The 24,039-nt window shown below is 43.7% G+C and overlaps 1 protein-coding gene across 3 annotated transcripts in view; it reads left to right on the top strand.

The window, feature by feature from the left end:
* Positions 1-24,039, top strand: part of LOC140425572 (LYR motif-containing protein 4-like) — a 245,330-nt gene that overhangs the window by 176,680 nt on the left and 44,611 nt on the right. Inside the window, exon 3 of one of the 3 annotated variants that reach the window (XM_072510018.1) lies at positions 22,786-22,875. The exons of the other annotated variants lie outside the window; for them this stretch is intronic. Coding sequence (XP_072366119.1) covers positions 22,786-22,857 — 72 coding nt within the window. The 3' untranslated portion in view covers positions 22,858-22,875. The remainder of the gene's footprint in view (positions 1-22,785; positions 22,876-24,039) is intronic. 3 annotated transcript variants of the gene reach the window in all.

Raw genomic sequence — 24,039 nt, 5'->3', positions numbered from 1 at the left:
TTCATATCCTTTGCCTCAGAGACCTTGGGCGAGCGCTGTTCAGCACTGGTCCCCAGAAACGGGGACCCAACAGAACAGCACTCGGGGTCTCCAAGGGGATCATAGGCCCCCAGCTGCATGCCCTTTGGGCAGGGTGGTACCCTGGCACTGTTGGTGCACCTGGGCACCCTGACCGTGCTGGCCTGGTACCCTGGCAGTGCCAAGGTGCCCAGGTGACACTGCCAGCTGGCATGGGCACAGCCAGGTTGGCACAGCCAAGGTGCAAAGCTGGCATTTTTACACGCGCATATTCTGGCTGGGGTTGCCCAGCATGGGTGTTGGGGAGGTTGGGGGGGGGGGGGTGAGGAGTCTCCCATATTGCCTTTGGGCTAAGGGAAGGTCGGGAATTGTTTCAGGGACCTGGGAGATTGGGACACAATCTCTCGCTACAATGGGGAGTTCCCGCGAGCAGAGATCCCCATTGGACAAATCGGGGATATATGTGGCCTCAACCGTTCATTCCCCATTCAGGCCCCTTATTCAATGCGATTCGCATTGAATAGCCATGTGTCTCTGGGCACTGCATGTCAGGAAACACGCGGTTGAACGCACTCGCTGGAGGATATTGTTACCCTTTGGGAGCACCAGTGACTATTTATCCATTCATCCCGAGTCGGTCGCGACGAGGCCTTAACTTCTCATGTCTCTCTTCATAGCTGTTCTCTGCTGACAACATTCTAGCAACTTACCTCTCCTGTTGCATTTATGTGCTGTCTGTTACAGTGTACCCAAACTGTACACGGGTCATGGCCTGACCCAAGTTCAGCTTGAATTCTTCACTTTTATATTCTGTGCCACTGGGTAGAAAAACAAGAAATCTCTGAATAATTGCATACTATGTCCTCTAGGTTACCCAGATACAAAGGCAGAAAACTATTAGATGGTCCATTCTTCGCAGTAAACTTTCCTCTGAGCACAGTAATCTTTCCTCTGAGCTGTTAGAAATCCATTAAGTGGGACTTGTATTGAAAATTAACAACAAAAGTTCACCCCCTTAGAGTCCCTTTATATACAGTGTGTCTCTCTTTGTAACTTAGTTACTTGTAATGACACTTAAATTGTTGAAGTGGTTTTCAGCCTTTTTTTGCAGGGCTTCTGAATGTAGCTCCATTTAACTTTTTATTATCAGATCCACTATTGATTTTCAGAGCAAACAATTTTGTTCTCTGTGGGGCTGTTTCCAAAATAATGGTAGAATCCCCCAAATTATATTTATTTTACAAATGGTTGGGGGAATTCCAATATGGCAACCAAACAGTAACTTGAGGTGAAAACACTAGTCTGGTCAGAAAGCTATTTAATAAGCATCAACAAGTTTTTGCAGGCATGAGGGTTATTCTGACCACAGGAATGGTATCAATATACAATGCACTTTGGATAAAATATTTATTTTTGTGTTTATAATGGTTCTGGCAACTTTCAAGAGAAGGTCCTATTCTTCAGAGAATAAAGTGGATATTAATGTAAATCAATAAATTTTACAGATTTAAATTTCCCTTTAGTTAGTATCCCCTCTTCAAAAAGAAAGCTGTATTTAAGTTTCTGTATTCTTGTATAATGAACTGCTCGAATAAGTTTGTTTTTACTGGTTCAGTTTTACTGGTCATATCTAGCTATTCCAAAGATAACATTTTGCAGAATTTAAATTTTTTTACATTTGAGGGAAGGTAGAACATTTCCTTGTCAGATTAAATGGATTTCATAGAATCAATGGTGTGTATTATACAGGAACGTTGCTCTTTTTTCCTCCCTTTCTCGATTGGTTTTTCCTCTTCTGAAAGTATTAGTGCTTTGCTAAGTTGCAAGTCTCTTAGGCACCAGGCATTTTATTAGTGTCATTAGTTTTCCAAGTGTAAACTAATTTCCAGTTTCAAACATTTGTTCCTGTTTTAACTTTTCTATGTTGTTGACAATTTTCCCAACTTTGAGGTGGTAGTCTTGCTTACCTTTTGTGAGGTGGTCTACCAATTGCTCCCATTAAATTCTGGAATATCCAAGTTTTCCCTGCTTTTCCTCATATCAGAAAGGTTATACTTGCATAATTCTATATTATGAATATAATATAGATTCATCAGAAGGAAAGCATGGCTTGGAATGTTAAATTATGAGGATGGGTTGGATGAACTTTATTCAGAGAAGATATATGAATCTGTCGCAGGACAAGGTCTGTGAAACCTGTTTTGCCATTCAATTGGGTCATAACTAATCTGTACCTCCACTCCTTTGATTCATTTCCCTTGGTACCCTTACCTAATAAAACTCTATTCATATCTTTGTATTTCCTTGAGTTTAAAAGATTTTTTTAAATGCTAGAGAGATTCAATAGGGTCGATACAAAAAAATGATTTCCTCAGGAATCCAGAACAATAGGGCGGCAGGTGACGCAGTGGTTAGCACAGCTGCCTCATGGCGCCGAGGACCCAGGTTCGATCCTGGCCCGGGGTCACTGTCCATGTGGAGTTTGTACATTCTCCCTTTGTCTGCATGGGTCTCACCCCCCACAATCCAAACATGTGCAGGATAGGTGGATTGACCACACTAAATTGCCCCTGAATTAGGGGAAAAAAATTTAATTTAACAAAAAAAAATTTAGAAAAGGAATCCGGAACAACAGGGTGCAATCCTAACATTAGAGCAAGGCCATTCTGGAGTGAAAACAGGAAGTACCTTTGCCCACCACAAGTAGTGGAAATCTAGAATGATCTCTCAAAACAGCTTTGAATGCTGCATTAATTAAAGTTTTCAAGACTGATATCAATAGATTTTTATTGGGTAGGGGTACCAAGGGAAATGGATCAAAGGAGTTGAGATACAGATCAGTTATGACCAAATTGAATGGGAAAACAGGTTTCACAGACCTATTCCTGTGACAGTTTCATACATCTTCTTTGAACTGCCTCCTGCAGTAAAGTGTGTCCTTTGTTGCTTAATGGCCAGAATATTCGATGGGCAGTTTTACAAATCTAAGTCATTGTGTTAATGTAAGCCTACTTGTGACAATAATAAAGATTATTATTATTATTGTTATTGTTGCTAACTGGTTGGCTCTTAATTTGTTGCCCGTTGGGTCTTTACTGAATTTGCTCTGTTTCTATAACCTTTGCTCTAGAGTCGCCAGGTATCTTTATGATAGCGCCACGAGGTTCACGTTCAAGTACTGATCAATAACTCAACACATCAATTAGTAAGATTCAAATCAAAACACATTTATTATACACAGTAAATCACTACTCATGCATAAAACTCTACTTACAAGACTATCTCTATCACTAAAAGGCCTATACTTAGCTTCGGAACTGGCCCACCAGGTCAGGGGAACAAATGGCCTTTCGTTCGATCCTGAGTCTGCAGGATTCAAAAGCTGGTATGGACTGGTAGCTAGCAGCGCCTATCTCGTAGCGTGCGTTGACTGGAGACTTACTTGGTTGATGCGGCAGCTTAGGCAGTTCACTCTCAAGGGTTGATTCGAGTTGCTGAGTGACAAGAAGACCGATTTGAACTTGGGGGCTTTACCTGATAGTTCCCAGGGGCTTTGCACCTTTCGGGGCGGACCCCGTATCTGGTTCCAAGTGATTGGACTACGTTCCGATCACTTGGATCAATTTCTCCAATACTGGAGTTGTTCCCTGATCGCTGGGCGGTCCCTGAGTGTCCGTTGGCCTTCCTTTGTCTTGGCTCCTGCTGGCGCCGAGGAGTCTGGCTTGGCCTTATTCACCTTAAATGTTTCGATTGTTCCCGGGGATCGCCCATTAGTATGCAGATGGCTGTGAGTTTCAGTGCTGTCTGGGCTTTTGCAAGTTCTAATACACAGGATTTCTGCACTTGCTAGTTTTTGCCTGTGTTGGCTGAATTTCCCTGTAGTCTTTGCGGTTCTCCATTTTAAGTCGGGAAGTGGTCAACCCAGGTGGCTACATTATTAATCTCAATACTGATCCTTTGGGCATGTCACTCAACATTTGCTTCCACCTCCTGCGACTCCTCTTTAAAAATTACCTGTTGCTTCCTATACTTGGAATTTTCCCTGATTATACCTTGAGTAATCCTGATATGTAACATTGCAGGACATTTTTTTAAAAGTCTAACTTGACAGGTAGAAATTCAGCAGCAATGTATTTTTTTTAAACTAATGATGCACCACGACTGTCCTGGCCAACATCAGCTATTTTACACAGTGTTTGGACCCACTGTTTGTGTGGTTTTCACTGCCTCATTCCACTGAACCACTGGAGGAAACTGGATTTTTTTTCAAATTAAACTTGCAAATGATGGAAATTAATTTTCCTGGACAATAATACATAGAGCAGTTTTACCTGCAATCTACAACAGTGAGGTTTCTAAAATACAGTTAAACATTTGGTGTTTTGAATTACATGTTTGAATTTCAAAGCAGTTTTAACAATTTTCAAGTAGTTTTGGGTAACTGTAAATTCTTATTTGAACTTTACAATGCATTCCTAACCATTGTTTCTTTGAATTCAAGAAATTAAAATGATACAAATATGCCTTCAGAGCCAAAACACAGCATCATATGGTGTTTCCATACACAACCTCTGGAGCAACATACTAATGCCAACAAACAAAAATGATTGCCACACTAACTATCCAGACCAACATTTTGTTCTAGATGCAGACAGTAGAATATCAGGCATTGTCTGTTTTTACCAGTATTTTCTTCCCTCAAAGTGTCTGTTCTGTAACACTGCCAAAAGAATCAACAAAACGGGCCTAATTTATATTGTGGATCTACTGTACTTCTGATGCTAGTTATTCCCCAATATGAAACAGCTGCCTGTGTTCCAAATTCATTGTTAGTTGAATTTAGAGACTGGTGACATCAGAACATCTGCGCATGTGCAGTTAATTTTGAGGTCATATTATCAACTTATTGCTTCTGGCTGCTGACTTCTCACAGTGTTGGAAGATGCTACAGATTAGCAACTTGAAAATCTTCTTACTGGTTTGTAAGGTGGCTGAGCATAGGTCCACAATATAAAAAGGTAATAAATACTTCAAACTCTATTTCAACCATCTGCTGCTTAAAAGGTACTATTTAATTTGTATTGGGTGCACTTTTCTTTCTAGGCAAATGACACTGATGGGATGGGTGTCAGCCTACAACCTCATCTCAACAGGTGATGTTCATAATAAAAAGAAAGGCATACATGTACATAGTGCCTTTCACAACCTCAGGATATCCCAAAGTGCTTTACAGCCAATGAAGTAAAGGGTAAAAAAATTACTTGAATGTTAACGATGACATGTAACTGAGTTATATTTAGTTGTGGTTTGTATCAGTATTTTCCAACATATTGGGTGTTAAAAAGCATTATATTTTTGAAGTCTAACTTAACTTGAAGTTAAATTACCCAATTAAAACTTGAAAATGACCTGAATTTGGAAAAGAGATAATTGAACTTGCATTCAGCCCTGTGGCAAGGTCTCAGTTGCTAATTGAACTTGACAGATAACATTCTTTTTGTTGATTTTCAGCCAAGATGCATTTGATAGCTTTATAGGAGCAGAACATTTTGAGGGAAGGAAATGTTGTTGGGAGCAGGCATTTTGTCTCAGTCCACTCCATGTACTGACATTGATCAAGATTAACATTAAGGTTGGTTAATGGAGGATATCCTATTTGTGACGGTAATGGCCTTTGAACCTGTCCTTCATTGTGGTTGATCGAAGACATGTGATGAATCAGAACATTATTGGGAGACAGTGTAATAGATTAATATTACATATTATTTTGAAATGTTTTATGTGAGGATACAACTTGTCCTTTTGGCTATCATATGGATAGAGCTAAAAAATAATGAAGGAACAATCACACCAACGGATGTAGTCTACAGAGCACCTAATAGTGGAAAGGAGGTGGAGGAAGAAATATACAGACAAATGTGGGAGTTGAGTTTAAAAAAAAATGATAATCATGGGAGATTTCAACTGACGTGCTATTAATCGGTTAGGCAAAATAGGTAAAGAGGATAAATTATTGTAGTTCCTACAGTATTACAGCACCCTTTCTAACCCAGTATGTAAACGCCCATAAAGGAAAGATTTGCTATTGGATCTAGAAATGGAATGAAGTATGGCAGATATGAGAAGTAAAACTAGGGGATCATCTCAACAGGAGTGAGCATATTATAATATGCTTTAAGATTATGAAAAAATCTAGGTTGATAGATGAAAGAAAAGATGATTTTGAGTGGATGAGGGAAGAACTTGGTAAAATAAAATGGACATCAATATTGGCAAGCAATGATGCAGAAATATTTAATGGGAAATATTTAAAACACAGTGCAGGAAAAATATATTCCGCTGAAAGGAAAGGAGAAACTAAACACTAGTCAGACTCCATGGATGAATAAAGACAAAAGAGAACATGTGCAGATTAGGAAAGAAGCATAGATTATGGGCGGGATTCTGCACTCACACGCCGGAGTGGCCGCGCCGTCGTGAACGCCGTCGAGGTTCACAACGGCGCGGAACGGCCCCGGTCCCGGCCGATTCAGGCCCTGACAATGGGCCAGGATCGGGGCCGCGTCATCTACACGCGCCAGGCCATGTCGCCCGCGTAAAAGCGGTGCCGCATAGATGACGCGGCCAGCGCTGCATAACGGACGTCATGCGCGGGTTGGCCAGTGCCAACCCGCGCATGCGTGGTTGCCGTCCTGTCTAAATCCGCCCCGCAAGAAGATGGGGGACGGATCTTGCGTGGCCGTGGAAGGAAGGAGGTCCTCCTTCAGAGAGGACGGCCCGACGATCGGTGGGCACCGATCGCGGGCCACCCCACATTCCAGGTGAAGCCCAATCCCCCCCCGCAGGCCGCCCCCCCAGCGTTCACGCACCGCCCACGACTGCAGCGACCAGGTGTGGACGGCGCCGGGGGGGAACCCGCCGTTTTGGCCTGGCCGCTCGGCCCATCCGGGCCTCAGAATAGCGGGGGTGCCGGAGAATCGCCATTTTGGGTGTCTCCGGCGATTCTCCGGCCCGCGAAACTCGACCGGGCCGTTCCCGCCGCTTGGGAGAATCGCGGAAGGGCGTCGGACCGGCGTCCCCGGAAATTTTGGCGGCCCAGGCGATTCTCCCAACCGGCGTGGGAGTGGAATGTACATAGACAGCATAAGAGTGCATGATAGGAGAGAATACAGAGAGATTGGGAAAGAGTTTAAAAAATAATTAGGAAGGCAAAGAGAAACAATTAAATTAATTTATCAAGGAACGTAAGACAAGATAGTAAAATATTTTACAGGCACATCAATAAAAATTGGAAAGAACGGTCTGTACAATGTTTCAGATTATCATGATTTGTTTTTTGTGGAACTGCTACAGTTTATCGAGAAAATAATGCTCACAAAAGCAACGTTAAAGATGAGAGGGTTTTAATAGTCCTTCGGAACAGCTATTAGCATTTTAATATAGTTAGTGAGCCATCAGTTTAATAGTCTTTTTCATGACTTGTCTACTGAGGAAGTGGATAGGACTTGTAATTTATGCACAGTTGTTACAACATTCTCAGGCAGTCATTGCTGGGTAAATTTTATTAATTTGAATACTAGAATCTAATGCACAGAAGGAAAAAATAAACAAAACAAAACTTAAGGTCCAGCCAAGTCTTCAAAAGAGCTTGGCAGACATGATGAGAATTGGACTATCATGGAATGGCAGGATCATAATGCAGGTTAATGGTAGAGAGGTGGCAGAAATTTAAATAACTATTTTGTTTTGATGTTTAAGGAAAATAGAACAGGTAGACATGACATTGGGAATAAGATACAAAATGAGATAAGTGCATTGAAAATTTAAAATGGGGGATTAAATTAATCAAACTCAAAGAGGCTAAAAGCCTCTGGTTCAGATAGATTTCACCCAAGTATTCTAAAAGAATCTGGGGAAGAAATAGCAGAACCATTGTGGCACATATTTAATAATTTATTAGAAAAATATGTAGAGCCAAAAAACTGGTGGATAGCTAATGTAATTCCTATATTTAAGAAGGGGGTTGAAACATTTCCAGGGAATTATAGCTTAAAACCTTAACATCTGTGGGAGAAAATATAATTAATCCCTACTAAAGAAACTCACCAAGGCTCCTTCAACAGTATCTTCCAAACCTGTGACCTCTACCACCTCGAAGGACAAGGAAGGACAGCACATACATTGGAAAAACGCCACATGCAAGTTCCCTCCAAGCCACGCATCACTCCTGACTTGGAACCATGGGTGGAATTTTCAATAAACAATTGCAGTGTCAGGTTCTGACTGAAAACCAGCATGTTCCTTTTCAGAAACACATCCAGTTTTTGTTGCTTCACAGTGTCAGGGATCCAGGTTCAATTCCCAGCTTGGGTCACTGTCTGTACGGAGTCTGCACGTTGTCCCCGTGTCTGGGTGGGTTTCCTCCGGGTGTTCCACTTTCACACCACAAGTCCCGAGAAGATGTGCTTGTCGGAGTGTGGCAACTAGGGAATTTTTACAGTAACTTCATTGCAGTGTTAATGTATAATAATCTTTATTAGTGTCACAAGTAGGTTTATATTAACACTGCAATGATGTTCTGTGAAAATCCCCTAGTCGCCACAATCGGCGACTGTTCAGGTACACAGAGGGATAACTCAATATACAATTCATCTCACAAGCACGTCTTTCGGCATGTACTTGTGACGCTAATAAAGATTATTATTATTCTGCCACTCTTAAAAAGAAAGCCCTGGGGGGATGCTGCTCCACAGAGATCAGGGCGCCATTTTAAAGGGTGCCCCGATCTCCTAAAAAAAATAAACTTCCTCACATCCCCCACAGCCATGGAGGACTCTCTACACAAGCTTAGAGACGACCCCTCCAACCACGGAAGTATCGGCGGGTTCCTTCACCTCCATCCAGCCCCGGCCACATTCTGGGAGGCATTAAAGGCGGTGGTTTGGGGGGAGTTTATCTCGTCCAAGGTGCATGAAGATAGAAAAAGGAAAGAGGATTACGAACGAATACTGGGTGAAATAGTCGGGATAGACAGGGAGTATTCAAGGGCGCCCACCGAGGATGGATTGGCAAGAAGGAAAAAGCTACAGGGACAGTTTCGCAGTTTGACGAAGGGGAGGGTGATGGGTAGTGGAAAGATAAATGAGGCATTTAGGGAATATTACAAGGAACTGTACAGGGCGGATCCAGGGGGCAAAGAGGGAGATATGGGGTGGTTCTTAGATGGGTTGGAGTTCTCGCGGCTGGAAGAAGAAAAGAGACAGGTGCAATGTAAGCCTTTAGGGCTGAGGGAGGTAATGGAAAGCATAAGGGGGATGAAGTCAGGGAAGGCCTCGGGCCAGACGGTTACCCAGCGGAATTTTATAAGAAGTTTGCGGCGGAATTGGCACCGCATCTACTGGGGGCGTTCAGCGAGGCACTGGAGAAGGGGGAGCTGCCAGAGACGATGACACAGGTGACGATTATGCTTATACCAAAGAAGGGGAAGGACCCATTAGAATTTGGGTCACACAGGCTCATATCACTGTTAAACACGGGTGTTAAAGTGCTGGCCAAGCTAATGGTGGGGAGGATGGAAGGATGTGCCCCATGGATGGTTGAGGATCAAACAGGCTTCATAAAAGGCAGGCAACTCGCGATGTTGTTAAACGTGATTATGACCCTGTCGAGAGGATGGGTACTGGAGGTGGTGGTGTCCATGGATGCGGAGAAGTCATTCAACCGGGTGGAGTGACGGTACCTGTTCGAGGTCCTGGGAAGGTTTGGGCTCGGTCTGAAATTTGTGGCATGTGGCACCTGTTGTACGTGGCCCCAGTGGCGCGCGTACGGACCAATGAGATTATTCACAAAGTTTTGGATTGTACAGGGGAACGAGGCAGGGGTGCTGACTTTCGCCGCTACTATTCGCATTAGCAAAAGAGCTCTTGGCAATGGTCCTTAGGGGGTCAGTAGAGTGGCAGGGGATTAGGAAGGGGAGCAGCGAGCACCGAGTGTTGCTATACGCAGACGACCTGCTACAATATGTGTCAGACCTGCTGGAGAGCATGGGGAGGATTATGGGCCTACCAGAGGGGTTTGGAGTTTTCTCATGTTATCAGCTGAACGTGGGGAAACGTGAGGTGTTCCCGGTGAATTAGTTAGGTTGGAGAGCCAGCTTAGGGGGGGCTACCATTCAAGGTAACCAGGGATAGGTTCAGGTATCTGGGGATCCAGGTGACGGGAGAGTGGGTGACGGTGCATAAGTGGAACCATACAAAGGTGGTGGAGGAGATCAGGGAGGACTTTAAGAGGTGGGATATGCCGCATCTGTCTCTGGCAGGGAATGTCCAAGTGGTGAAAATGAATGTCCTGCCAAGGTTCTTATTCATACCAGACGCTTCCCATTTTTGTTTCGAAGGTTTTTTTCGGATATTGGATACAGTTATTTCAGCGTTCGTGTGGACGGGGAAAGTGCCACGGTTAAAGAGGCCCCCGTTGCAGAGACTGAAGGGGGGGGGGGTGATTGGGCATTATCAAACTTTCTGCATTATTATTGGATGGCGAACATGGAGAAGGTGAGGCGATGGTGAGAGGGAGAGGGGACAGAGTGGGTTAGGATGGAGGAAGAGACCTGTAGGGGGGGTCCAGCCTGAAGGCTATTGTGATGGTAGTGCTACTGCTACCATCAAGGAGATGCACAGAGAGCCCGGTTGTACAGTCCACGATTCAGCTGAGGAGGCATTTCTGGACAGAGGGGATGCCGCTAAGTAAGAACCAAGGGTTTGAGCCAGGCGGGATGGACGGTATGTGCAGGAAATGGAGAGAGGTGGGGCTGGTGAGGGTGAGGGATTTGTATCTGGAAGAAATGTTCGCAAGCATAGAGTAGCTGAGGGAGAGGGTAGTGCTCCTGAGAGGAAGTGAATTTAAGTATTTACAAGTAAAGGACTTTGCACAGAAGGTGTGGAAAGGGTCCCCCAAGCTGCCGAAGCATGCCCGATTGGAACAGTTGCTGCTTCCGGACGTGGAAGGGGAGGATAGGATTGGGGACATATATGGATGGTTGAGAGAGCAGGGGGGTGTGCAGGTGGTGAGGATCAAGGAGGAGTTGGGAGAGGAGATGGATTGGGGAGTGTGGAGTGAGGCATTACGTAAGGTGAACTTGACCCTGTGCTAGGATGAGCCTGATACAGTTTAAAGTGGTACGTAGGGTGCAAATGATTCGGACGAGGATGAGCGGGTTCTTTCAGGGGGTGACAGACGAGTGCGAGAGGTATGGGTGAGGACCAGCGAACCATGTGCAAATGTTTTGGGGTTGTGAGAAGCAGAAAGATACTGGGCGGGAGTGTTCGGGAGGCTATCAAAGATTGTGGGCACAGTAAGAAGTCTTACAACACCAGGTTAAAGTCCAACAGGTTTGTTTCGAATCACTAGATTTTGGAGCATTGCTCCTTCCTCAAGTGTTCAGACATTCACCTGAGGAAGGAGCAGTGCTCCGAAAGCTAGTGATTCGAAACAAACCTGTTGGACTTTAACCTGGTGTTGTAAGACTTCTTACTGTACTCACCTCAGTCCAACGCCGGCATCTCCACATCAAAGATTGTGGGGGAAGAGGTCGGGCCGGACCCTCTGGTGGTGATCTTTGGGATATCGGAGAAGCTTCGCCTCTCTGATTGCCCAGCAGAGAATTTTATTGGAGTGGCGGTTGGCGGCCTGGCTGGAGGACCTGTATGACTTCCTCCAGTTAGAGAAAATCAAATATGAACTGAGGGGCTCAGCGGATGGCTTCGAGACAAGGTGGGGACTGTTCTGGCCATGTTCGAGGAGTTGTTCGTCATATGGGGGTGGGGGGGAGAGGTGAAAATGGGGAACAAACCTGCAGCGACTGTAAAACTTGAGTTGGGGAGCATATTCCCCGGATTATTTATGTTTTGTAACTGAGTACGGTTGGAATAAATTACATTATTTTTAGAAAAGTGGAGCATACAAATCAGCATGGACTGGTTGGGCCGAATAACCTGTTACCGCTGTAAAATCTATGTAATGTAATACCATTAGATTTTAGAATAGATTTATTGTCACATGTACTGAGGTACAGTGAAAAATATTGTTCTGTGTACAGTCCAGTTCGTTCCATACATGAAAAACATGGGATATATGAAAAAGTGATGTAAATACATAGACATCAGTGAAGCATACAGAGTATAGTGCTCTGCGTTTCATTATCTTAATGCCTACAACATTGTTTTCTCCATTTTGTCAGTTTGCCTTTTCCCTTGCTCCATAAAGTATGCATTAACCTTACAAGTTCATTGCACTTGGTAATTGTTCTACCAATTTCTACAGATATAGAGATTAGCCGATAATTCTCCTCCTCGGGGCTTTTATGTGGAGGGGGAGTTTTGAACTTTCAAGATTAATTCAGTGGAATGGAAGGAACATTTACTACTTGGTGGACAAGTAGACTGGATTTAATAGAACTTGCAACCTGGCTGGATCAATAAACGTCATGTGTGAAAAATTATGGTCTGAAGATTAGACAGCATAAGATTGGGAAAATCTCTACATCCAAAAATATCTTCTGTTTGTATGTATGTTTAGTGCAGCAATCGATGTGGATGAAGTGTGGTGTATCTTTTGCCCAATTTCCACCCCCACAGAACGTTTTGCCCACCGTTAAATTTATTATTAATGAAAGAACAAAGAACTAACCTGAAATAAAATAGAAAATGCCAAAGATAACAGGTTGATCATTATCTCTGAAGAAGCATAATGTTTTGAATACAATCCTTTATCAGAACAGGGGAGTTCTCTCCAGTGTTCTGGCCAATATTTATCCCACAACCAAATTACTGAAAAATATATATTATCTGTTGCTGCTTGAGGGACCTTGACCTTTCTGTGCATAAATTGGCTGCTGCATTTCCTACATTACAAATGTAAGCTTCAAAAGTACTCATTGGTTGTGAAGTTTTGGAAAATCCTGAAGTTGTGAAAATCACAAAGTAAATGCAAGTCTTTCTTTGATAATGGATTGATCTACCAAAAAATATTACTGGCAATCTAAAAGTTGCAAGAGGTTTTTATTTCTGGAACATAATGATTATCTTCACAATAACGTGATCCCAAAAGCATACAATTTTGTTTAATTGCGTAGCTTACACTTTATTTCATAGATTCTGTATGCACTATTAAAATCCTGAAATGAAAATTGATTATTTTAGTGATTCTTGAATTGATTCATGCATTTAACTTCCAGTAGGTGAAGACTCCTTAAACAGTAATGAATTTAACTAAACCAATTTCCTTGTTCAGTTGCTATCTGCTTCCCCTTGAACTGTTTTATCTCTAGGCTACTTTGCTGAAATTTCAAGAGTGTTGTCATACATGCCTTGGCACAGTTGGTAAATGATGATTGATAGCATGATAAACTGCTCCTAGAGTCATGCTTGCTTATTTTTGGTTGTTCCTTCCTTACTATGTTTTTAGTTATAATTTTCCCTGATTGCTTACATACTTTTTAAAAAATCAGCAATGACTGCAATTTAAACTAATTTTCAAGGGAAGAAACTTTTATCCAATTTGTAAGGAAAAATTACTATAAGAAATACATTTCTAAATTATTGGTTGACCTGACAAGTGAACCAGAATGTGTAGGCAGTCATTCAAGACTTGTTTCTTTGTAATAATTTCATGAGCTGGGCATGTAACATAAAGTACATACTAGGCACAAATACACTTGAGCAATTTAGTGTTATTCTGATAAGGATGTTAATACTGTACATTTAAACGAGATGTTATATAATTTTGCTGGTGATTCACAACATAACTTTGTATCTGCAATTACGGTAGCAAGCTTAAAATTGTGCTGGATCATAGTCCAAAATTACCAAGTCATCTTAAAATTCCAAAGATGTAACAGAAATTGCTTACCGTACCACAGTCCTTACAATAAACAATGAGGATCCTTGGAGTCAACTGATATTGGTATGTCGGCTGTTACAATTTATGGGACAGAATTCTGCCCCAAAATTTCCAAGTGTTGCCTCTGGTGGGAAACTGAGTGAGATTCCTGCCAGATGGATCGGCACGATCCAGGTCACAATCCACCCACATTTAGAAAATTTTTGGAGCCAGGGGCGAAAGCTGCCAAAATGGGACCGGAAGAAGCCAGCAAACCTCTGAGATCAGGCACTGTATTTAAAGTATGTCCTGATCTCCAAATAATCCTACAGCCCCTCACCACAATCGCTGGCATAGCCCTTCCTCAATTGATGGCAAGGCCATAGCCCCCCCCCCCCTCCATGACTGGCAAGCCCCACCTGCCCTTCCCAATCGCTGATGAGGGGTCCCTCAATTGCTGGCAAGGTCGCTCTCCCCCAATTCGCTGGCAACCCCTCCTCCCCTGTCCCTCCCAATGATTGGCAAGCCACACCTGCCCCTTCCAATCACTGACAAGGCACCCCAAATTGCTGGCAGGGTTCCCCCCCCCCCCCCCCCCCGATCGTTGACAAGCCACCTCCCTCAATCAGTATGGTTGGCCAAATTACCCTCCCTCCCCCCCCCCCCCCCCCCCACCAGTCCTCCCTTCAGACCATGCCTCTTGGCAGTGCCAACCTGGCAGTGGCAACCTGGCACTCCGATAGCAGGCCTGGTCTTTCTGGGAAAGACTTCAGAACATGGAAACACCAGCAGAAAAAAAACCAGTCAGATGGAGCATTTGGTCTTTCTAGGAAATATTTCAGGACAAAGAAACAGCCTGTATGAAAACATTACAGTTGGACCGTGAAGAGCTATCAAAACAAACAAAGCTAATCCCTCCTTTGAAATAGCCTGGACATCAATCAAGAAGCTTGTAAAATGTAATGGACCCAGAGGCTTGAAAGGGTTAAAGTGGAATGAAATTGAATGTGAAAAAGCACTTCAAAGATTTCCAACACATCAGAGGAAAGAATTAACCTTCATCTAACAGACCTTTGAATATTACATGCTGGGAGAGACATTAATGGTTTTCAAGGCTACAGAGGGAAGGTGGGAAGCCTTTTATCTTCATCTGATAGATCTTTGAACTTGACATGCTGAAAGAGAGTTTAAAGGTTTTCGAGGCAACAGAGACAAGACTTGTCACACAGCAACCTAACCCGGGTAAGAGCCCGCCCAGCCCAAGCCACCCCTCTCTGACCCCTACCTCCCCGGAAGGATCCCCTTTGGCACACTGGAGATAAGTGTAGAGAGGGTATTCACCCCCTAGCTCCCCCTCAGTTTTTCTGATGCCTGGTCACCATTTTTTGGGACTGGTAGTGCTTTGCGCCCGAGTGAGTTCCTACTGGGGAGGTGGGAGGCTGCTGTACTCAACTTTAATCTCGCTGATGAGATTAAAACAAGTGCAATTAAGTTGTGATCCAGTTCTCGCCCAGATCCTGATCACGCCAGCTTGAGCAGACCTGGAGAATGTGAAACTGGTCTGCACCTGGCACACATTGCGTTTCGGGGCTCCCCTGCAATTCTCCTGACATGGTGGGATTGTGCCAGGCTCAATGCGGCCAGAGAACCGCCCCCATGAGGTTTATAAGATTGTTATGTTTTGGGCCTGTCTTTAATTTAGGGTAAAATGAACGGAGTCATAGGAACTGTTATAAAGTCTACCTAACAACTGGCCTGGGTGATGTAGCTGTTAAAGATTGAAGGGAGACCTGGGTTGTTGTAAGTTTTTCACGGAGGCAATGGTAACAGCATTTCTGCTCATAGTAATTAGATTGGTAGTTTCCAAATTCCCAGGAAGGCGTTGAGAAGTCTGGTTGTAATGGGAAATGAAATGAAATGAAAATGAAAATCGCTTATTGTCACAAGAAGGCTTCAATTAAGTTACTGTGAAAAGCCCCTAGGCGCCACATTCCAGCGCATGTTCGGGGAGGCTGGTACGGGAATTGAACCATGCTGCTGGCCTGCCTTGCTCTGCGTTAAAAGCCAGCTATTTAGCCCAGTGTGCTAAACCAGGTTTAGGCTGTGAATTGTCTATTTGATTCCAGCATAGGATAGAGTTGGGACATAATGGATAGCTAATCAGCATTTTCTACCTGCATACCAGAACCAGGTGATTCACATTGTCATGGAGATGGGTTTTGAGGGGGGGAAGAGTTTCTAAGATATTCCTGAAAATTCTCAGGCACAGGTAATCTGCCAAGATCTGGAAGGGAGAGGGAGCTGCTTGAGATCGATGTTTCACCATGCAGGACTGCAGGTGGGAGCTGACACTCCGATTGAAAAGACCCAATTGTGAGGATTTGAAACAAGGCTGAATGATTTGTTTAGTGTGCACTACAGGGTTAATCACTACGAACAACCCTCAAGGCAGTACATTATAGTCCAGCCAGAAAAAGATTCAATTCTCAACTTGCAACTCTGCCATCTTGTGCTATCTTCTGCCATCCCATCTTTGATGTCAGATTTCAGTTGCCTTGCCCTTCTCTGTCTCAAAGGCAAATCTCCCAAGTATTTGACTTTCATCAAGCAGAGATGACTTTGTTGGCTCGGGCACATTTGCAGAATGGAAGGCTGACGTATACCCAAGTATGTTCTGTATGGCAAGGTAGCCAGAACCAGAAGACGAATAGGATGCCAAAAGTTCTGCTTTAAAAATTCTTACAAACCTGACATGAAGGCCCTAAACATCGATTTTCACACCTGTAGTCAATAGCCAACGGCAAGAGGGAAATGGGAACATTTCCTGATATTAAGGATGGCTACATCTCTTGAGCCAACATCTCCAGAATGTTGACCCTGCGACAGCGAAGGAACGGTGATGTAGTTACAATTTGGATGCAGTGGGACTTGGTGGTGGTGGTGTTCCCATGCGCCTGTTGTCCTTGTTCTTCTAGATGGTACAGATTGAGAGTTTGGAAGGTGCTGTCGAAGGAGGCTTGCAGAGTTGCAGTAGTGCATCTTGTAGCTGGCATAGACTGCTGTTACTATGCGCCGGTGATGGAAGGAATAAATGTTTAAGTAATAGATGGAATGTCGATCAAATGGACTGTTTTGTCTTCTATGGTGTTGAGCTTTCCTAGTTGCATTCATCCAGGCAAATGGAAGGTAACCCATCACATTCTTGACTTGTGGATGGTAGACCGGGTTTGGGGAGTCAAGAGATGAGTTGCTTGCTGCAAAATTCCCAGCCTTTTAGCTATATGGCTAGTCCAATTGAGTTTCTGATCAGTGGGAACTCCCCAGGATGTTGCTGAGGTTTCAGCAACATTAATGCAATGAAAGGTCAATGGGAGATAGTTAGATTAGTCTACAAAATTATGAGGGGCATAGACAGAGTGGATAGTCAGAGGCTTTTTCCAAGGGTAGAGGAGTCAATTACTAGGGGGCATAGGTTTAAGGTGCGAGGGGCAAGGTTTAGAGGAGATGTACGAGGCAAGTTTTTTTTACACAGAGGGTAGTGGGTGCCTGGAACTCGCTGCCGGAGGAGGTGGTGGAAGCAGGGACGATAGTGACATTTAAGGGGCATCTTGACAAATACATGAATAGGATGGGAATAGAGGGATACGGACCTCGGAAGTGCAGAAGATTTTAGTCTAGACAGGCAGCATGGTCTGCACAGGCTTGGAGGGCCGAATTGCCTGTTCCTGTGCTGTACTTTTCTTTGTCCTTTAGAGAAAGATTAGCCCAGTGGGCTAGGGGAAGGGAGGCAGCCAATAGGATGGTCTCAATCTTGATAACAAAGAAGTCCATGAGCTCCTTATTGTTGGACAAGAGGATGGAGAGACAGGGAGAGGGGTTTCATAAGATAGTTTGTTGTCGAAAAAGAAGCTGTTATTTTTATATTCCAGGATTATCCTGGAAAAGTAATATACCAAGAAAATACATTCTGGTGACTTATAAATCACCTTGTTGGTATCTGTAAATTTCATTCTCAGTGCTTGTTTTTAATAAATAATGTACTCCAATGTCATAGAATAGCGTCATCTCCTCCAACTACTTCAGTCGCACAAGATATTCATGTACGTTGATTTTTTTTTTTAAAGTCTTGTGTCTACATTCACTTTCTGTCACGTTTTTGTCATATGCTATGTCAAATCTTCTCCACTATAAATTTATTTGTCCACATTTATAACAATTTTTTCCCATTAAACATGTCCAGCTGGATTTACACAATCTGGTTGCAGGGTAATGGTGGGCTCAATTTCAGAATCACAATGTTACAGTTTACAAGGAGGTCATTTGGCCCATGTCTGCACCAACATGCGTAATGACTTAGCCCAAGTCCCCTGCATTTTACCTGTAACCCTGCACAGGTTTCTACTCAAGGAATCATCTAATGCCCTCTTGAATGCCTCGATTGAACGTGCCCATACCACACTTCCAGGCAGTGCATAACCACTGGTTGTGTGAGGCTTCTCAGAGTCCTGCTACCGTCCTGTTTTTCCTTCAACTGAGCTTTCTTGTCAGATACTTTTTCTATGTTGCTTTGTCTATTGATTCTTCTTTGCTAGCTTTCTTCCTCTCCCATTGGCTTGTTTTGATCCACTATGGCAGTGTTTTTCAAGCTTATTTTCATGGGACCCATTTTTACGAACCGGCCGACCTTTCGCGACCCATGCCGGCCGATCTTTGCGACCCACGCCGGCCGATCTTTGCGACCCACGCCGGCCGACCTTTGCGACCCACGCCGGCCGACCTTTGCGACCCACGCCGGCCGACCTTTGCGACCCACGCCGGCCGACCTTTGCGACCCTCGCCGGCCGACCTGTGCGACCCTCGCCGGCCGACCTTCGCGACCCCCGCCGGCCGACCTTCGCGACCCCCGCCGGCCGACCTTCGCGACCCCCGCCGGCTGACCTTCGCGACCCACGCCATCCGACCTTCGCGACCCACGCCAGCCGATCTTCACAACACACCATTTTTGCTTATGTTTAATGCAGCAGGTGAGCCTGGGTCCCTGGCGCTGTGAGGCAGCAGTGCTAACCACTGTGCCACCGTGCCACACTGCTTTGTCCTGCCATGGACTCCTGAGCAGCTCTCTCCAGCAGATTCAGTTGTGAGATGCTGGCCTGTTTGTGTCTCTGTCTCTGTCCCTCTCTTCCTTATAACAAAAATCCATCTTCAGTTCTTCACAGTCCTGTTGCCTTGCTTGCTCGCAGCTAGAAAATGGAGGTACCTCTGATCCATAATTTTGTGCCAAAAACATGTGCCATTCATGTGCCCTGCTCTCTGCCGCCTCTTCGGGCGGGAAGACTTCATCGTTTGCATTTAAAAGCCAGTCATGGCCGCCATTGTTAAAAGCTGATAACGGCCAGCATTCTTAAAAGCCGGTCCCAGCTGTTGGGCGCTTCTCCCGTGATCAGGAACACCGCAACCGATTGCTCCACAACCCACCCGACACGTGCCCACGACCCACCTGCAGGTAGCGACCCACTGTTTGAAAAACCCTGCACTCCATTGTATCGAGCTCAAACGTCTCTGGGCTTTCTGTGTGCTATTTTAATGGATTGCATGGCTGACAATCATACAGGACATGTACCCTTTCTTCCCTCAATCCTGAATTCAACTGCCTTGTCTTCACCAGAAAACCAAGACCTGATACCACTGTTCTTAAAATAATTTTGAATGCTTGAGGCAGTTTTAGAGTGTGGCAAGCTTTGCTGTAATACAAATGTGATGAAATTTAAATGGCCACTTTTTCAGTTCATGTATTTTTCCAGTTTTCTGATCCTATTTTCTCTCCTCGAATCATCTTGTCCTCACTCTTTGGCCCCACATCACTTCCTTACCACTTACTAGTTTCCATCTCCCCAACTCTCTTCCTCCCCGCTTACCATTAACCCTTCTTTCCCTTCATCAGCTCTGCTCTCTCCAGGCCTATTCTACTGGTGTGACTTCTTCAGCAGCTCGACTTTTAGTTCTAGAGCAGTCCCATTGTGGTGACCTTTGACAGCTTTCAAACTTTCAATGATCATATTTTCCCCACCACCCTCCCCTGTGCCCCCCTTCCCCTCCTGAATGAACAATACACATTTTTTGGCCTGATGTAAACATAAAGTTCTTCCACAGAAAACATTTATTGGATCCCTTTTCCTCCCCAAATTGAGGTATCATATCTTAGGAATACAAAAGTACCGTGACTATGAATACCTCCGTTTTAAAGGCAAATTAGTGTTATCAAATTGGAACTTTATTTTTTCAGAAGTTATCAAACCTTAAGTAGCTTATCTGATTGTCTTCAAATTGCAAGTGCATTTCTGTTTCCCCCCAGCTATTGAGGAATGCATGAATTGCCTGCTTGCTGTTGCAATGTATTTCATTGAGTTTAAACTGGCAGCATCTAGAGCAGGGGTTTTCAAACTCAGGGTCGCGACCCGCAGGTGGGTCAAGGGTGGGTGTCGGGAGGGTCGTGGAGTGATCCGTTGTGGCGTTCACGATCACGGGAAGAAGTTCCCAACTGCCGGGACCGCGGGCAGTCCCCGATTGATTGCGCCATTTGAGGGGGTGAGCGGCGCGAGGCTGGGCTGTGTGCTGGTCACCGCACGCGGAGTGGTGGGCGGGGGGGGGAGGCAGACTGGGGCTGACGGGTGTCCACGTGGACGCGATGCTAACAGTGGTGGCCCCAGCATGGCGCTCCGCTCAGGTGCTCGTCCTTTGCATGCGCTGCTTGGCTCATCCCCCGCCATTGATCGGCAGTATGCAACCTGCAGCTACTTGGTCAATCTGTTCAACGGCGAGAACAATGTCCGTTTGCACTCTCTCAACGGCAAGTGTTGGTCGGGAAATGGCCTGTGAGTGGGGTGGGTACAGTGAGTGGAAGCCAGGCCAGTTTTCTCGGAATACTGATCAACTGATGTCAGTCAATAGGGCTGACATATGTGAACACTGAAAGAAATCTACAGTCATTACTTTGTGTCGACACTCTCTGGAAACTAGGAAGTCAGGGCTTTTGGTGAGAATGGAAAAGGAGGTGACTTGGATGTTTGGATAGTGCAATGCAGTGGAACCAGTAAGAAATAGTGTGACGTTGTGTGTGATTGACAAGTTACAAATCTCCCCTAAAGTCGGAGTTTTTAAAGTAAAAACAAGATTGTACTTTTTTCTATAATTGGTTAAATTTCTAAAGAAATGTTAATATATATAAAACAAAGTTTGTGTGTAAATGTAAAGATGCACAAGTTCAACTGAAGTTGTTTTAATTTTTAGCAGTAAAAAGTCATAAATTTGGATAAATTAGGTCTGAGAAATAAAGTTTCAAAGTTTAAAAAAAAGAATGTCGGCCATGTCCGGCCTTTAAATAAGAACGATGAGTCTTTCTGCAAGAGGCAGCGGCAGAGAGAAGGTCATGTATCTGGCACGTCAATGCTTTGGGTGCAAAATCATAGAGGTGAGATTTCCCCACTTTGTAGCTGCCAGCAAGAAAGTAACAAACAGACCAGGATCTCACAACTAAATCTGCTGGAAAGAGCTTGTCAGGAGAGTCCACGGTGGGACAAGGCGCTGCTGGTGTGAGCTGTATCTCGAGCTCCAGGGCTCCTGGTGAACAAACAATTAAGAAGAAACTGAAATCGGGAACAAAGTAGCATAAAAATGATTTCTTGAGGTATGGCTTTAATTGTGCCAATGGAAATCAGGATGCAAAGCCCATGTGTGTTATATGCAGGGAAGTACTGACACATGAAGTTTAAACCCTGAAATCTTCAAAGGCATTTGAAGACTAAGCATGAAGTGTTCGAGGACAAACCTCTTGATTTTTTTCAAAGCATGCAGTAAGAACTTAAATCACCAGCTGAAGTTGTAAGCAGAAATGACGAAGCAAGTGAGATTGTGAGGACCAAACAGGCCCACCTGCCACATTAAAAGTAATAATGGTGTATCGCGAAGGTCGGCCGGCGTGGATCGTGGACGCCAGCAGGCATGTCTCGCAAATGTCGACCAGCATGGGTCCCGAAGGTCCACCGGTTGGTAAAATTGGATCCCAGGGAAAAAAGTTTGAAAAACACTGATCTAGAGGCTGCAAAACTAATTCTTTTGATGTCACAACCCACAAATATGAAGACTGGGAAATGTAGAATTGTAACTTCGTAACTTCCCTTTATGATAGTCGGGCTCAAATGTTTAATATTATTCAGTTTAAAGACAACTCCCTCAATGTCTCAGAATCTATACAGCTAAATAAATATGTTATATATGCTAAATGATGCACCAGTGCTGTATTTTGCCAGAAAAGATTAGAATGAAATTGTTTCTTGAAATGTTGAGTTTTAACACAGTAAGAATTGTAATATTCTGGACAGCTGTAGATTTAATGAATTTCAGATTTTCAGTGTACACTGGCCACAAGACGGGATTGTTGAATACTTTTATAAGGTATGGGCCCAATAACCTTTTCTATATCATATTATAAAGAATTGTGGTTCTTTCCAGAAAGAATAAATATCTTTGTTTGCCAAAGTGGCAATGTGACCAAGTTTATTGATGTATGCATGGAAGTGAATACTTAGTGTGTGCAGATGTAATTTTCATTTTTGTTCAGTTATTTTTCACTTCAAAAGTTGGATCGATCTCCCTTGCTCAGAGACTGAACATTTAAAAGTGGGGAGTCTCGTGAATTATTGTTAAGAGATTTTTAAAATGTCAATTTTTAATGTTTTTTTTCTTTACCTTTCTGTTTCTTTGCTCTCATCTTCAATCCAATTTTTCTTTTATTTCTGTATTTGATTTGATATTGAGTTCTGATGAAAGATCATTGACCTGAAACATCAGCTCCAATGACCTGAAACATCAGCTCTGTTTCTTTCTCCACAGATGCTGCCAGACCTGCTGAATATTTCCAGCATTTTCTGTTTGCATTTGATATTGAAACCTAAATGTGCATGATGAAGCCTAACTAACAAGGTACAGAGTGGGATTCTAGTCTAACAAAGTTTAGGCCAATGAAGTAATAGATCTCATTGCTTAAGTCTTACCAGGTGCTCCTCACGTTGTGGTAACGTATTCCACGGTATTCTGGACATTCACTCAACTGATATGTTGTGGGAGCCTTTATGGAAAATAAACAAGTAAGAATTTTACAAGCAAAATATGAAGCAAATAAATAATTTATACAGAAAACCATATTCAATCGTGTAAACCGAATATGAATAAGACATTATCCAATTCAGAATAATGGTTATCCAATTCAGAATAATGGTAACTAGACCTGTAAATTGCACTGGTCCGTGTGTATAGTCCATGGCAGCAAAATCTACAGAATACTTAAATCTATTTCAGCCGAGTTCTGTCTTCGAGATATTTTTACACACCCACTCTCCCAGTTTTAATAAGCCTTTAATGGTCTTACATCTATAGCAGTGGACTGCTCGTGCATCAGTCGCTGAAAGTAAGCACCCAGGTATAGCAGGCAGTAAAGAAAGCAAATGGTATGCAAGAGGATTACTGCAATTGTATAGGGCATTGGTGAGGCCACACCAGGAGTATTGTGTGCAGTTTTGGTGTCCTTGTCTGAGGAAGGATATTCTTGCTATGTAGAGAGTGCAACGGAGGTTTACCAGGCTGATTCTTGGGATGACTGGACTCTCATATGAGGAGAGACTAAGTCAGTTAGGTTTATATTCATTGGAGTTTAGCAGAGTGAGAGGGGACCTCATAGAAACTTATAAAATTCTAAAAGGATAAGACAGGGTAGATTCAGAAAGAATGTTTCTGATCGAGGGGGAGTCCAGAACTAGGGGTCATAATTTGAGGATAAGGAGAACCTTTTAGGACTGAGATGAGCAGAAATTTCTTCACCCAGAGAATGGTGAATCTGTTGAATTTGCCACCACAGAAAGTAGTTCAGACCAAATAGTTGTGAAATGTCAAGCTCTTGGGGCTAAAGGGATATGAGGGGGGGGGAAAGTGAGATCAGGGTATTGAACTTGATGGTCAGCCATGATCATAATGAATGGGCCGAATGGCCTCCTCCTGCTTTTATTTTCTATGATATTTTTATGTATGACTAGATCAGAGTATTTTTAGATATCATGTTATATTGCATTTAATAAAATGCCCTGTATTGTA

The sequence above is a fragment of the Scyliorhinus torazame genome, chromosome 6 (assembly GCF_047496885.1).
Source record: "Scyliorhinus torazame isolate Kashiwa2021f chromosome 6, sScyTor2.1, whole genome shotgun sequence".
In the NCBI taxonomy this organism is placed as follows: Eukaryota; Metazoa; Chordata; class Chondrichthyes; order Carcharhiniformes; family Scyliorhinidae; genus Scyliorhinus; species Scyliorhinus torazame.
This window is presented reverse-complemented; position numbering and strand designations above follow the sequence as displayed.